The sequence below is a fragment of the Erinaceus europaeus genome, chromosome 4 (assembly GCF_950295315.1).
Source record: "Erinaceus europaeus chromosome 4, mEriEur2.1, whole genome shotgun sequence".
NCBI classification, from domain to species: Eukaryota; Metazoa; Chordata; class Mammalia; order Eulipotyphla; family Erinaceidae; genus Erinaceus; species Erinaceus europaeus.
The window spans coordinates 139,297,158-139,312,737 of NC_080165.1; the positions used below are offsets into that span (position 1 = coordinate 139,297,158).

The 15,580-nt window shown below is 42.6% G+C and overlaps 1 protein-coding gene across 2 annotated transcripts in view; it reads left to right on the top strand.

The window, feature by feature from the left end:
- Positions 1 to 15,580, top strand: part of LAMA4 (laminin subunit alpha 4) — a 169,362-nt gene that overhangs the window by 150,177 nt on the left and 3,605 nt on the right. For both annotated transcript variants that reach the window (XM_060190602.1, XM_060190603.1), the window contains exons 33-37: positions 2,236 to 2,391; positions 4,580 to 4,739; positions 7,193 to 7,323; positions 9,952 to 10,045; positions 11,134 to 11,253. In XM_060190602.1, coding sequence (XP_060046585.1) covers positions 2,236 to 2,391; positions 4,580 to 4,739; positions 7,193 to 7,323; positions 9,952 to 10,045; positions 11,134 to 11,253 — 661 coding nt within the window. The remainder of the gene's footprint in view (positions 1 to 2,235; positions 2,392 to 4,579; positions 4,740 to 7,192; positions 7,324 to 9,951; positions 10,046 to 11,133; positions 11,254 to 15,580) is intronic.

The following is a 15,580-nucleotide window of genomic DNA, read 5'->3' on the forward strand; positions in this document are numbered from 1 at the left end:
TGAACATGGGCATTGGCAGGTTGATCCATACTGCCAGCCCATTTCTTTTTTTCCCTAGTGGGGCAGAGATCTGGGGAGGTGGGGGTCCAGGACACATTGGTCCTCTGCCCAGGGAAGTCTGATTGGCATCATGGTAGCTTCAGGAACCTAGTGGCTGAAAAAGACTTATGATATAAAGCATAAATTTTAAAGAAGAAACGAAGAGTGACTGAATGTAGTATTTTGCCAGATCAACTTTTACCTTATTACATTTTTAGTGCAATTATCTTAACCAAAATCTCAAGAACCAGTAAAAACTGGTTTGGTTTCCAGTGATTTTTCTTACATGATTTTTTTTCTAACTTTTTTAAAATTATCTTTATTTATTTATGAAGTAGAGACAGAGATTTAGCAGGAAGGGGAAGAGAGAGAGGAAAAGAGGCAAAGAGACAACTTCAGCACTGCTTCATCACTCGTAAAACTTTCTCCCTATAGGTGGAAACCAGGGACTCAAACCTGGGTCCTTGTGCATTGTAATATATGCACTCAACTAGGTGCACCACCACCCGGTCCCACATGATTGTTTTTTCCTACTTCCTATAAGTCTCTAAATTTCAGCAATAATTGCTGAGTTTCTTTTATCAGTTGAACTGTGGAAGATAGAAAGTGAAGAGTGCCAGTTGGGAAAGAGAATAATGGCTATGCAAAAAGACTTCCAGTCCTGGGATACCAGAGTCCTCAGATTCATTCCCTATAGCACTATCATAAACCAGACCTGAGAAGTGCCGTGGACAATTTTTTTTTAATTTTTCAAATCAAATAAAGAGTGAATGTGTTAAGAAGACAGAATACCATGGGTGGAATCATTTAAATTATCCATTTAAATTATCCATGTCCACTTGGTCGATTCCAAATTATATTCCTCCATGAGGATAATTTCTGGAACCATCCGTTCCACCCCGGTTCCATGGCTGCCAGTTCTTAGCAACATCGCCCCGCCAGATATTCGTCGGGATGCGGCATCATGTAAGTTCATTTCCCACGTCTACGCTCGACCGGACCTGCCAATATATGCGGATATCTTCGCCCACCCTGTCCAACGCTTGACGTCTCGTCACCCAATCTGGTCCCCTACGCCTACACTGAACTTCTCTGTTCCAGACTCTTGGAAACAGAGCTGGTAGTCAGCTGAGGTAAAGAACAAACACCTCATCACAGACCCCTGCAAGCATCAACCCGGCTTTGACCTAGCACGTTATGATTGGGCCCTCCTCAATCACTATCGAACAGGCCATGGCCGGTGTGCCGCTATGTTCCATCTCTGGGGAGCCAGAGACAACCTGAACTGCCCCTGCAGCTCCAGACAGACTATGACCCACATAGTCAACGACTGCCACCTCTCCAGATTCAAAGGAGGTCTTGAAACTTTACATCAGGCTCAGCCTGACGCTGTTGACTGGCTACGGAAGAAGGGCAAACGCTAGAAGAAGAATCTACTGAAATTAACCAATGTGTATGTAATGGAGAAAGTGAGCAATGTATTTTGCAATAAAATTGTAGTAATTTTAGGGAGTTGGCCGGTAGCGCATCGGATTAAGTGCACGTGGTACAAAGCACAAGGACCGGCATAAGGATCCCAGTTCAAGCCCCTGGCTCCCCACCTGCAGGGGAGTTGCTTCACAAGTGGTGAAGCAGGTCTGCAGGTGTCTCTCTCTCCCCCTCTCTGTCTTCCTGTCTTCTCTCCATTTCTCTCTGTCCTATCCAACAACAATGGCATCAATAACAACAACAATAAAAACAACAAGGGCAACAAAAGGGAATAATTTTTTTTAATGTAGTAATTTTAAAAGAAGGAGAGAGTCTCTGGCCTGGTCAATTAGGAATAACTTCATAGAAAAACTACTTAAAAACAAACCCCTGTCAACATGTAATTCTGTAATATAAAAATACAAGAAAAAGAAAAAAACTACTGAAAAATAAGCTATGTTCAGAAACAAAACCAATAGCAAGGAACATATCTTTGTGAAATAACTTTGCACCTCAGCCATATGTACGTTCCAGGTCTGCATCACTGAAAACCAACTTCTGCATATGTTACTTCAACAAACTTTGGGCCTTCAGAGGAAGAGTCACTTCTTCTAGAGAACGTTTGATCCCAAACAGTTTTGCACAGGGTGGAAATAGAGGCATTATGTAGCTTTTCCCTGGTTTTTTAAATGTACTTTTGCAATTTGCTTGTTTCTTATCTCCATCCAGGTTATATTTACTCGGGAAAAGAGCAGCGGCCGATTGGTGATTGACGGTCTTAGAGTCCTAGAAGAAAGTCTTCCTCCTTCTAGAGCTGCCTGGAAGATCCAGGGTCCTATTTATTTGGGAGGGGTGGCTCCTGGTCGGGCACTGAAAAATGTCCAGGTAAGCCACCTGTGGCCTTATGGAGGTATTCGTGCAGAGCCCAGAGAGGCCATTTCAGCTCATTTCACGATTGCAGTTACAAAGTTAGTCTTACAATGAGAAGACTCCGAGGAGTAAAAATATAGTTCAGCTGGACAGAGAATATCAAAATTACTATTATACTATGGGGTGTCCGCCTGTCCTGTGGCATTACAAAGTCAGAAGTGATCTTCTGATCCTGAGGTAGAGGTAATATGAAAAACGTGACAGAAGTGTGTGCCGGGATAGCCTGAGGGTACTTCTTCCCGAGCTAGTGCTCTCTGGGTTGGAGAGAACTCAACTGGAGCCGATCTAGGCTGCTGCGTGGGAGAGGGATCAGGAACTCGTGCTACACTAACTTTGCAGGAGATACACTCTGGAACTCTTGGAGCCAGAAAGCAATTTTCAAGTGTCTTTAATCAGAAGAGCAGCTGTTTTTATACTCTCCAAGTAGGGTGGAAACAGGATGTGATATAGAGAGGGTGGAGCGAAAAGTGACTGGTGGAAGATCAGGGTGTGACAAGGAGAGGACCAAGGTGTGACAAGGAGAGGGGGTGGAGCAGGTGAGAATTCTATTACTAAACCACCAATGCCCTGGAGGGAGTGTGGTGCTTTATGTAAATGTAAAAGTGATTTATGTAAATAGACCAAAGCTTTGAATGGGATTAAATCTATCCCTATATAGGCATATGGTTAAGCAGAAGCCAGGGGGAGCTGGCATACTATCCAACAAGTGTGCATTGTCAGGAGAAGTTAAATTGCTCAAGTACGCATATATTCAGTGCAAAAAGCACCTCCCACCCCTAGAAAAAAGAGAAGTTTTCCCACTATATATAGTTTTTTTTTTCAGAGTGGGAAAAAAAAATCTTTAAGACAATTACCTTTACTGTGGTATCATTTTTGTTTTACACACACAGATACAATATGTAAATATGCAAGACAAAAAATGTTACCCCTGAGAAAAAGCGAAGGTTTTACAAGAAGTGTTGTTTGCAATTTATAAATTAAAAATATCAGACTTTAAAAAGACACATCAATAAATAAAATGTATCCAATAATGAAATTTTCTTGACACAAATACAGATTTTACTTTCGCACAGAGCCAGTACATTTTGAGGCCAACTATGATCTGTAGTTAAAGCAAGTTGTGGGAGTTGCTTTCAGTTGGATTTTACCTAAATAGACCCCAAATCCATGACAATATCTTTAAAAGATAGATTTCCAAAAAGATGTGAAATCCGTTGTGTAGAGTGATGCAAGTGATGTCATAAAAACCTAACCATGGGGGGTCGGGCGGTGGTGCAGTGGGTTAAGCGCACGTGGCGCAAAGCGCAAGGACCGGTATAAGGATCCCGGTTCGAGCCCCTGGCTCCCCACCTGCAGGGGAGTCGCTACACAGGCAGGTGTCTAGCTTTCTGTCCCCCTCTCTGTCCTATCCAACAACGAACAACATCAACAATGGCAATGATAATAACCACAACAAGGCTACAACAACAAGTGCAACAAAAGGGGAAAAAAATGGCCTCCAGGAGTGGTGGATTCATGGTGCAGGCACCGAGCCCAGCAATAACTCTGGAGGAAAAAAAAAAAACCTAACCACGGTGGGAATAGATAGCGTAATGGTTATGCAAAGAGACTCTCATGTCTGAGGCTCTGAAGTCCCAGGTTCAAACCCTTGCGCCAGTGTAAGCCAGATCTGAGCAGTGCTCTGGTTAAAAAGAAAAGGGGGTGGGGGGATTAATCACAAAAAAATTGCTAATCAAACCAGAAAGTCAGACTTCCTCTTATTTACATAACTATGGGAGATGTGACAATGAAGAAGTTTGCTGGACTCCATCAGCATTAGGTGATCTGCTGGAGCGCAGTTGTCGTCCTTGAAGGAAAGCTATGCTACTTGTAATATTCAATTTAAAAACCAGCTACAAGTTATTTTGTCATGTCATATGTGAAATTTTTCATAGCTTATTCCTACAGGCTGATGCCCAACCTCAAAGAACTGGTTTTTGAAAATTATATGGAAAAGTAGCATTCAGATAGCTTAGTTCAATAAGACTAAGTTGCTTGGTTTTCTTTGGGACTCAGACTCCTTCATTTTGTTTTTCTTTGGAGCATCTATGATTACTGGGGGTGAAAAAATAGATAAAGAAATGGCTTTTTTTTTTCCTCCCAGATAAACTCAGTCTACAGTTTCAGTGGTTGTCTCAGCAATCTCCAGCTCAATGGGGTCTCCATCACCTCTGCCTCTCAGACGTTCAGTGTGACTCCTTGTTTTGAAGGTCCAATGGAAACAGGAACATACTTTTCAACAGAAGGAGGATACGTCGTTCTAGGTAACAATGACCTATGTTGAGTCAGGAAATACTTCATTCCTGAAGGTGATTAGTTGGGACAGAAGGTTACAGGAAAGGACCTCTTTCCACATGAATGTCTGTCTCCCTCCCTGCTACTCCCAGCCACACACAATGACACACACATACACACACACACACACACACACACACACACATACACACGCACACAAGCACACACAGGCACACACACTGCTCAATCTTGATGACTTCCCTGAATCTCAGCTTCCAAACCTGGATGTAGACTGTCTTGACTTCTTCAGTACTTCCTAGGCAGTTCTGTAGTCCAGTCTCTGTTGACTCTTCACAGCCTTGTCCGCTAGACTTTCTCTGCATTACTCTAAGCATTGCTCCCTGCCCCTGTTAAAGGAAATCTCCTTCCCTCCCCTCACTCTACAACACTGACAACACTACCCTTCAGAAATTTTGTTTCTGGATTGTTTTTCTCCTAGGCCATCAGTTACTCTCTCTCTCTCGTCCAACAGTGTTTCTTGTTTGGCAACCCCTAGATCAAGTGATAGAACATAAAAGTTCTAAAAAATAAAATAGATAAAATTTTCACACTGTACATGATCAACATCCAGTCTACTCAAAGAAGGATTCTAGAGAGCCACCCACTAGGTGTGAAATCGCCAGGCTAGGAACAGAGGAAGAAGACAGGAGAAGGTATAAAAGCGCATGCCCAGAGGCTGGAGTGGTAGAATAACAGGCATGGTTGCTGGTTTCCATCCTGTCTTGTGTTCTAATGTGAGGCTCTGGCTCTCTCTGCCTCTACTTCCCATCATTAATAAATGAATTTTAAAAACACATGTTCCCTGCCTTCAACACCTTTTTTTTTGCCTCCAGAGTTATCACTGGGGCTCAGTGCCTGCACTAGGAATCCACTGCTCCTGGTGGCCATTTTTTTCCATTGTTGTTATTGTTGTTGGATTAGACACAGAGAAATGGAGAGGACAGGAGGGGAAGACAGAGAGAGGGAGAGAAAGATAGACACCTGCAGACCTGCTTCACTGCTTCTACCGACCCCCTACAGGTGGGGAAGCCAGAAGCTCAAACCTGGATCCTTGTGCCGGGTGGCTTCGTAATATGTGAACTTAACCCAGTGTGGTCCTGTTGCTCCAAACCCCCCTCAACACCTCCTAAATAAAGGCATCCCAAAGCAGCCAAGTGCACAACTTAAAGTATCAGCATGTGCAGTAGAATAACCTTCTCTTTATCCATTTCATAATTAACTTCCCTCTCCCCTTCTTTGTCCACACCAAAACACCCACATGCACATTTCTTCACACTTCCCTGTATTTCAGTGATGAGAACTCAGAGATCTGGGTCTCCAGCTACGTAGCAAGCTGTGTGATGGATGTCCTCCATAAGCATTAACTGATAGCAGGAGAAATTAAAAAGTGATTTAGTAGGTGATACATCAAATAAGCATTATTAAGATGTCCAGGTTTGCAGCAAGTGACTTAGAGGGAACACAGCTATACTTCATAAGAATTTTCTTCGATCATTGAAATGGCAGTGCCTAACTGCTTTTGCTGCTCTCACACTTGTTTCTGAAATACTCTGCATCAGCTAGTTATCATTTTCAAAGAATTATTTTAGGGCGCCAGGAGGTGGCACACTCAGTTAAGAGTACATAATACTAAAACACAAGGACCCTCTCAAGGATCCGTGTTCAAGTCCCCAATCCCCACCTGCTGGGCAGATACCTCATGAGTTGCAAGGCAGGTCTGCAGGTGTCTATCTTTCTCTCTCCCTATCTCCCCCTCCTCTTTCAGTTTCTCTCTGGCCTATCAAATAAAATGGGGGGAGATGGGCACCATTAGCAATGGATTTATAGTGCAGGCATTGAGCTCCAGAGATAACCCTGGAGGCAAACATATATATATATAGTATAAACCTGATCGGATCAGTTCCCTTGTTGAGCATTGCAAAATAGACCAGAAGTTTCTTTTCTTTTCTGTTTTTTCCTTTACTGGAGGGTTGAAACTTTTTTTTACTTGAGCACTGGAGCCATCTCCAGTGTGACTGCAGCCAGCTTCTCCCATTCACCACACTATGCTTTATTCCAGCCACACTGACCTCTGTATTGCTCTCCTGATAAACTAAACTACTCCTGTGGTCAGACTACTTTCTCTGCTCAGGTTCTCTTCTCACTTTGAAAAGGTCTCACCAGTTAGAATTGCTTAGTGAGCTCCTAGAGCTGTAGCATATTTTCAGAAAACTCTTCGGAGCCATGCCCCACAGGACTGACTGCATGCCGGTTACCTCAGTCCTCCACAAAGCTCCCTGCTGTGTGTGTGTCTGACAAGGAAAATTGCACTTTCTGCCTACCTCACATCAACTTTTCAAAAACGCATAGTCACACAGTCACCCCCTTTGTTAACAAAAGTTGGGTCGCTGTTCTTGAGAGTTCATAATATTCCTCTCCGCAGATGAATCTTTCAATATTGGGCTGAAATTTGAGATTGCGTTTGAAGTTCGTCCCAGGAGCAGTTCTGGAACCCTTGTTCATGGTCACAGCATCAATGGGGAGTACCTGAATGTTCACATGAAAAATGGGCAGGTAGTGTATTAAAAACTGTTTTAACAGTCTGTCTGCTCTGACCTTGGATTCTAGAGCTGAAGCACACTGACTTCACAGAATTAGCTCATCAACAATCCTAAATGGGGGGGGGGGGGGGGTATGGAGATACTATCATGGAATTTGAATGGTGGCACTATTAGGATTCAGATTCATATGTTGGAAGTGTATTTGATTAGAGAAAAGAGCTGTGAAATGGGGCCAAAAAATCTTTTTTTTTTTTGCAAAAGAATTACAAGACTTTTAACAATAAATGGAAATAGCAAACACATCCAACTAAGCTAGTAGCAACTTAACTAGTTATATACATATGCCAAATGTATATAGAAATATATATATATACACACACATATATATGTGTGGATATTATTTTAACACAATAGAAATTTAAAAAATTGTTATAATTAAATGCCACTTTTATCTTAAAAATAATACTGAAAAATATTCATGAGAGTATTCAAAATAAATAGTAAGTGGAAGGCAACATTGTTTTATTGTTGTCCCTAATTTAATAGGACTGATTTTTTTGCTGGAATCCCACAATAATCTGTTAAACCATTCAATAGAAAATTAAATCCTGGGGCCCGGTGGTGGATCACCTGGTTGAGCACACGTTTCAATGTGTAAGGGCCTGGGTTTGAGCCTCCAGTCCCCACCCACAAAGAGAGAGCTTTGAAAGTGGTGAATCAGTGCTGCAGGTTTCTGGCTGTCTCTTTCCAATAAATAAATAAATAAAGTTAATAAAAATAAAATCTTTCCATGGTAGTATGTATCAAGTACTATTCAAAATTATTTCTGTATCAAGAGAGGAGGGGAAGACAGAAAGGAGGAGAGAAAGATAGACATCTGCAGACCTGCTTCACCACTTGTGAAGCGACCTCCCTGCAGGTGGGGAGCCAGGGGCTCGAACTGGGATGCTTATGCTGGTCCTAGTTACGCCTTGTGCCACGTGTGCTTAACCTGCAGCGCTACCACCCAGCCCCCCCCCCCCCCCACCATCCCTTTTTCATAGAGGAGGAAGTGGAGCTACAGAACTAGTAATAATTGACTTAAGGTCATACAGAGTAAGGGGTCCATCCAGGATTTCAAGAAGCTCTGATATTTCTCTTCTCTCACTTTGCTATTTCTACAGACAAGGTGAATTAGGACTCTGTAGAGAAAGTTTTACAGGTGAAGGCTGAAGAAGCTATCACTAGATCCATGCCCTGCCTCACTAACACTTTTTAAATTTATTTTTTATTAGTGATTTAATAATGATTGGCATGAAGGGTACAATTCCCTACATTTCCCACGACCAGAGTTCTGTATCACATCCTTCCAGTGGGAGGTTTCCTGTTCTTTGTCCCTCTTGGGAGTACAGACCAAAAAAAAAAAAAAATACTCCAAAGTTATTGCTGGAGCTTGGTGCCTGTAACACAAATCTACTGTTCCTGGAAGCCTTTTTTTTTTTTTTTTCATTTTTGTTTTTGGATAGGATAGAGAGAAAAAAAAATATATTTCTGTAGGTTCACTCATTGAAACCCTCTTGTAGTTCTGTGAGGTAGATGGTATTACCATCACCCAGACTGTATAAATGAGGAAACAAAGCACAGGATGAGATAAATAGGAGCACCAGGATAGGAACCCAGACAGTCAGGCTCCAGAGTTTGTGCTCCTCACCAAGACCATAGCCTTCTCTACATGTGCATTCCATCTTTAAACAACCAAAGGAGACTAGCGATCCATCCTGTGTTTCTGGGACCCCCACTATTCTCTATGATGCTCTCTCATCTTCTGCTGATTTGGACTTTGGAGACTTCAGTAAGTTCAGCACTGGATAGAGTATCCCATCAGGTTCCAGATGCTACCATGATGCCAACCAGACGTCCCTGGACAGACAACCCTACCAATGTTTCCTGGAGCCCTGCTTCCCCAGAGCCCTGCCCCACTAGGGAAAGAGAAAGGCAGACTGGGAGTATGCATCGACCTGCCAACACCCATGTTCATCGGGGAAGCAATTACAGAAGCCAGACCTTCCACCATCTGCATCCCAGAATGACCCTGGGTCCATACTCCCAGAGGGATAAAGAAAAGGAAAGTTATTAGGAAAAGGGAGGGGATGCGATACGGAGTTCTCATGGTGGGAATTGTGTGTAGCTGTACCTCTCTTATCCTATCATTTTGTCAACGTCTCCTTTTTATAAGTAAAAAATTTAAAAAAGAAAGAAAATATAAACAACTGAAGGAAAGTTAGGTAATAATTATAGCAGTTAGTGCACCAGTCTTCATACCTAAGGTCAGCAGAAGTCAGATTCAATCCCTGCCAGAGCTGAGCAGTTTTCTGTACCCCGCCCAATCCACTTTTAAGTAAAAGGAAAGGTATCCATTCTATTGTCTTGTTGTTCTCCCACCTTCTCTTCTGTGTCATTATTTCCTCCTTTCTTTCAGGAAACATTCAAATCAAACTATTGTTATAGCCTTCCAAAGAGTGACCCCTTGTGTTCAAATGGTAAAGCTGATCATGTGTCGATTTTTGTTTAGTATTGGTTCCATGTGGTGAATTACTTAAGAAATTGAGTGTTACCATTATGAAGAGATTTGAGGTTAAATAGCATACCCTGTCTTTTACAGGTCATAGTGAAAGTCAACAATGGCATCCGAGACTTTTCCACCTCAGTAACACCCAAGCAGAGTCTCTGTGATGGCAGGTGGCACCGAATTACAGGTAGGGCAGATGAGTGTACTGGGTTTGCCCTATAAATTGAAGCCACACACCCTCCCGTGTGATACTGTCTTAGCAGAACATAGACTATAACTTACGTGAAGGAATAGGTGTGGATAACAACCTAAATGCAGTCAAAAAAGATAATCCAATGTTAATGTACCAAGAAGTGCAAACTAAATCCACATATGACTTGAAAAAATTAATCTAATCTAAAGTAATCATGCAGAGTTGTTTAAATAATGTGTTAGCAATGGCCCAGAGGTTGGGAAGACAGCATCATGGTTATGCAAAAAACTTTGCTACCTGAGGCTCTGAGCTCCCAGGTTCAATCCCCAGCACCACTATAAAACAGAAATGAGCAGGCCTTTCGTTCTCATTAAAAAATAAAATAAATAGGGGGGCCTAGGTGGTTGTGCACCTGTTCAAAACACACATTACCAAGCTCAAGGACCTGGGCTCAAGCCCCCGCTTGAGGGAAGCTTTACAAGCAGTGAAGCAAGTCCTGCAGTTGTCTATCTCTCTCCCTCTGTACCTTATCCTTCCCTCTCAACTTCTCTTTCTTATCCAATCAAAAGGAGTAGGGGGAGGAAAACATGGCCACCGGGAGTGGTGGATTAATTACGCAGGCACCTAGCCTCTGCAATAGCCCTAGTGGCAATAAAAAATAAAATCTTTTTTGAAATAGTGGTTCTCAAGTTGGGAGTAGTCGATAAAGTGCTGGACACGCAAGTCTGAAGTCCTGCGTCTGATGCGTGTCCCAGGGTAATGTTTTGGTTGTCTCCTTCTCTTCTTTATCTCAATTTCTGTCACTATCTCATATCAGTAAATCAATCTTTAAAAGCACAAAATGAATTGTAAATAAATAATGCACAATTTGGAGAGAAACAAAGTAACAGAAACCGTATTTTTAATATTCTTACTAGCCTGTAAGTGCTTGATGAGGTGTGAATATGTTTAATGAGACAGAAGTGATTTTGGAGTTGACTCAGAAAAAGATTTGTAAATAAACATTTCTTTGCTAAATGAGTCCCTCTTGTATAAAAACTTCTCCAGTGCTCCTTGTGATCAGTCTTCTCCCTGTCTTTCAGTGATCAGAGATTCAAATGTGGTTCAGTTGGATGTTGACTCTGAAGTGAACCATATAGTTGGACCCCTGAATCCCAAACCAGTTGATAACAGGGAGCCTGTGTTTGTCGGTGGTGTTCCAGGTAAGAGTTGTTTAAAGGAGATATGTTTCTAAATTTAAAAGAAACCGTTAAGTTCATGTCATTGTTATTACAGTATAGAATTGAGTTGTGAGGGTTTTTTAATATATAATTTTATTTATTTATTATTGGGTAGAGACAGAAATTGAGGTGGAAACCTGGGACTTGAACCTGGGTCCTTGCATACTGTAATGTGTGTGCTTAACCAGGTGCACCACCGCCTGGCCCCCTAGTCATGAGTTTTCATTAAGTCACCTAATAATGCAAAATGTTACATAAACTTTTTCCTTTTTTCATTGTCACCAGGGGTATTACTGGGACTCAGTGCCTGCATGACTAATCCACCACTCCTGGTGACTTTTTCTTTCTTTTCTTTCTTTCTTCCTTTCTTTCTGTGTAGTTTAAAAACTTAAAATCGGGGGGAGGGGGGCAGGTGGTGGCGCACCTGGTTAAATGCACACATTACAGTGCACAAAGACCCAGGTTCAAGTCCCTAGTCCCCACCTACAGGGGAAAGCTTCACAAGTGGTGAAGCAGTCCTACAGGTGTCTCTCTGTCTCTCTCCCACTCAATCTCCCTCTCCTCTTTCAGTTTCTGTCTCTACCCAATAATTAACCATTTTTAAACAGGAATAAAAACTTATAATCAATGGGAGTTGGGGGGTAGCACAGTGAGTTAAGCGCACATGGCACTAAGTGCAAGGACCAGTGGGAGGATCTCGGTTCAAGCCTCCAGCTTCCCACCTGCAGGGGAGTCGCTTCACAAGTGGTAAAGCAGGTCTGCAGGTGTCTATCTTTCTCTCCCACCTCTGTCTTCCCCTCCTCTCTCCATTTCTCTCTGTCCTATCCAACAACAATGACAGCAATAATAACTACAACAATAAAAAAAAAAAACAAGGACAACAAAAGGGAAGATAAATATAAAAAAAATTGTTTAAAAAAACAAACTTACAATCAGAAGTAAATTTTTAACCTGAAGTAGTATTCTCTCTCACACACACACACACACACACACGCTTAACTATTTACTCTTCTACTGAAAATCTGAATATAAGATTCAGGATTTCCAGTAGAGGAATGTTTCACTACTTGTGTGGTCAATTGTGATTACCATAATTTCTAATTATTTCCTGACTTAAGTTCCCTATCAAAGAAAGGATGACATCGTAAAAGGCGAAAAGGTTTATGTCATCTGAAGAGAAGCCAGAGTTTCGAAAGGATGACGTAGGATCAAAACGCAGGTTCTGTTGATATGTCTTCACCACGGATGAAATCAGTGTTTCTGCCACTTGCATTCTTTTTTCTTCACTCATTTTTATTCCAGTGATGAAGTACACTGAGCAGACTTGACAAACCTATAAAGCCACACAAATCTGGAAACCAAGGGAATTGACCTCTCAGGCCCCTTCCAAATCTAAAACTGGAAAACTGTGTAGTTTTCCTTCTTGATAGGAAGTGCTAGTTCCATGACTGATCTTCAGTACAAAGTTCGGCATGTTGGTGACCCGCATTGCTAAGGAGACATAGTACAGCTGACCTGTTGAATACTCTTTTCTGAATTGCTAATAACTTAAGTATTTTCCATCTTTCAGCTGCTTGTTCCTTTTATACGTAATAATAAGCTTTGACTAAATGGCTTTCAATTTTCATAATATTTCTAAGCCCACTAAATTGCTTTGAATTATATTACCTTTCTATCATTCCTGCACACTTAATTGGGCCTGTACAATTAATAAGCACAAAATTTCTTCTAGATCTCTAATTAAGACAAGGCAAGAAAGTCCCCTTGGCATATTGCAGGGCACCTGTGCCCACACAAAGACTAGGCTACTTAGCATCCTACTTACAGTTCTTAAACCCTGAGCACAGAAAAATTAAAATTTAGTTGATTTGAATTCATTATTTCCTCATTAAATTTTATGAGCTTGGCAAAGATCTGGAGGCTTCAGGGTGAAGGATAATAATACAAATTAGACAGAAACAATAACCATGTCCAAAAATAGTCTGGAAGCTAAAAATTTCTTTCTCTCAGCTCAGCAAAGGACACGGTAAAATCAATTCTAAAAACTACACGTAGATTCTGGAGTTGTACATTGAGGTTTTACCTCAAGTGAAAAGATTAAGCTTTGGAAGATGGCTGAAATACAGGCATACCTCAGAGATACAGTGGTGTTGGGTAGTTGCCATCTCCCCCTGGCTTCTTCTTATCCATATGGCTATATAGGGATTTACTGATCCAAAGGTTTGGTCTATTTACATAAATCACTTTTACATAAAGCACTCCAGGGCATTGGTGGTTCAGTTATAGGATTCTCGCCTGTTCCACCCCCTCCTTGTCACACTCTGATTTTCACCAGTCACTTTTCTCTCCACCCTCTCTATATCACATCCTGTTTCCACCCTTCTTGGAGAGTATAAAAACAGCTGCTCTTCTGATTAAAGACACTTGGAAATTGCTTTCCGGCTCCGAGAGTTCCAGAGTGTATCTCCTGCGGAAGTTGGTGCAGCACGCGTTCCTGATCCCTCTCCCACACAGCAGCCTAGATCAGCTCCAGTTGAGTTCTCTCCAACCCAGAGAGCACTAGCTCGGGAAGAAGTACCCTCAGGCTATCCCGGCATCTGGGACAAGGCATTCGTGGTCTCTGATTCCCTGTCTGGAGGCGGGGTTGCCCTGATTGGAGGCAGGGTTGCCCTGACTGGAGGTGGGGTCGCCCTGACTGGAGGCGGGGTCGCGGTCTATTTTCTGGACATTGGTTACGCCAATGCCCTTGGCGACCGCACTGAAAGCAAGCTCCTTTTTGCTTATGTAAGGTAGCTGCATAGGCCTGTAACATAGGTCCTTGAAAAGAGCTTGATCTGAGATCCTGTGTAGCTAGAATCCAAGTATCTGGGTGTTCATTTTTAAGAGTGATACAGGCCTGTCGAAAATGCGGAAGCATTCCATCCCAGACTATGGATCGCAGAAGGAGAAAACGAGCGTCAGGATTATAAATCTTCCTTTCCAAACTCGACTGGACCCTGGCAATGAATTTAGCGAGGGATTCATCAGGTTCTTGTTGCAGGGAGAGAATGGTGGTTGAGGCTGCTCCCATGGGTGGTGTTAATCGCTCCCATGCTTTTAATGCACACAGGCGTACTTGATCAAAATACCCCGCTGGAAACTTGGCTTCCGCCTGTTGAATCCCTGTTTCTAATTGGCCTGTTCCAAACAATGCATCAAAATTACCCTCTGGCTGATTTTGAATATTTTTCCGCGATTGTTGTAAACATTCATCGCGAAAGAATGCCTCCCATTGCAGGAAGAGGGGGCCTGGGAGCGTAGCACGAGTCACATCTCTCCAATCTTGAGGGGTATTAAGGTTCTGAAGCAGGCCTTGTAAAATGGACCTGGTCCATGGGGCATGAACACCGTCATCTTTGATAGCCTGGCATAGTTCCTTCAGGTCTGTGGCGGAATATGGATACCAGGCCTGAGGTTTTTGTCTATTGGGGGCAACATTGACCGGAAATGTGTGGACTTCCTCTGATAAGTGTGTAGTGGTAGGAGGAGTCACTGAAGTGGAAGCTTCTGGACAAGTGGCCGAAGAAGTGGTTTTGGAGGCTACAGGAGAATTTGGACATGTGTCTATCAAAACAGGGTGGGGTGAAGAAGCAGCCGTGGAGGCAGCAGGAGGTTCCGGACACGTTTCTGCCAAAATGGGGGTGGCCGAAGAAGTGGCTGTGGAGTCCAAAGGAGAATTTGGACACGTGTCTGCCAAAATAGGGGCCTCAGGGCAAGATGCCAAAATAGGGGCCTCAGGGCAAGATGCAGAGGAATTAGGGTGGGTCAAGATCACAACAGGCCTTTGCTTCTTCTTGTTTTTAAGGTGCTGGTTAAGTTCTATGATTACTTCCTTTATCTCTTGGACCTCAGCCTCTAGTTTCTTAAGCCTTTTGAGAGGTTGCCCTATATATCCCTTAAAAGCTGCTATGATGATCAACAGAATATAAGGTGAAGCCCCGAGAAAAATGTCCCAGATATATAAAAATTGTATACTGGAAAAAGAATGCAGGATTTGGAAAAGATTTTCCATGGTGGAAAGATCTCCGGAAAACAATAAAAAAGAAAAAAAATCACAGTGCCTTAACACAATATTGCAGATACCCAAAAGGTGTGTACTTATCTAAGATGTCTTCTTGTAAATCTGCTGCTTACGGGTCCCTGTTCCGGGCGCCAGATGCCGGGATAGCCTGAGGGTACTTCTTCCCAAGCTAGTGCTCTCTGGGTTGGAGAGAACTCAACTGGAGCTGATCTAGGCTGCTGTGTGGGAGAGGGATCAGGAACGCGTGCT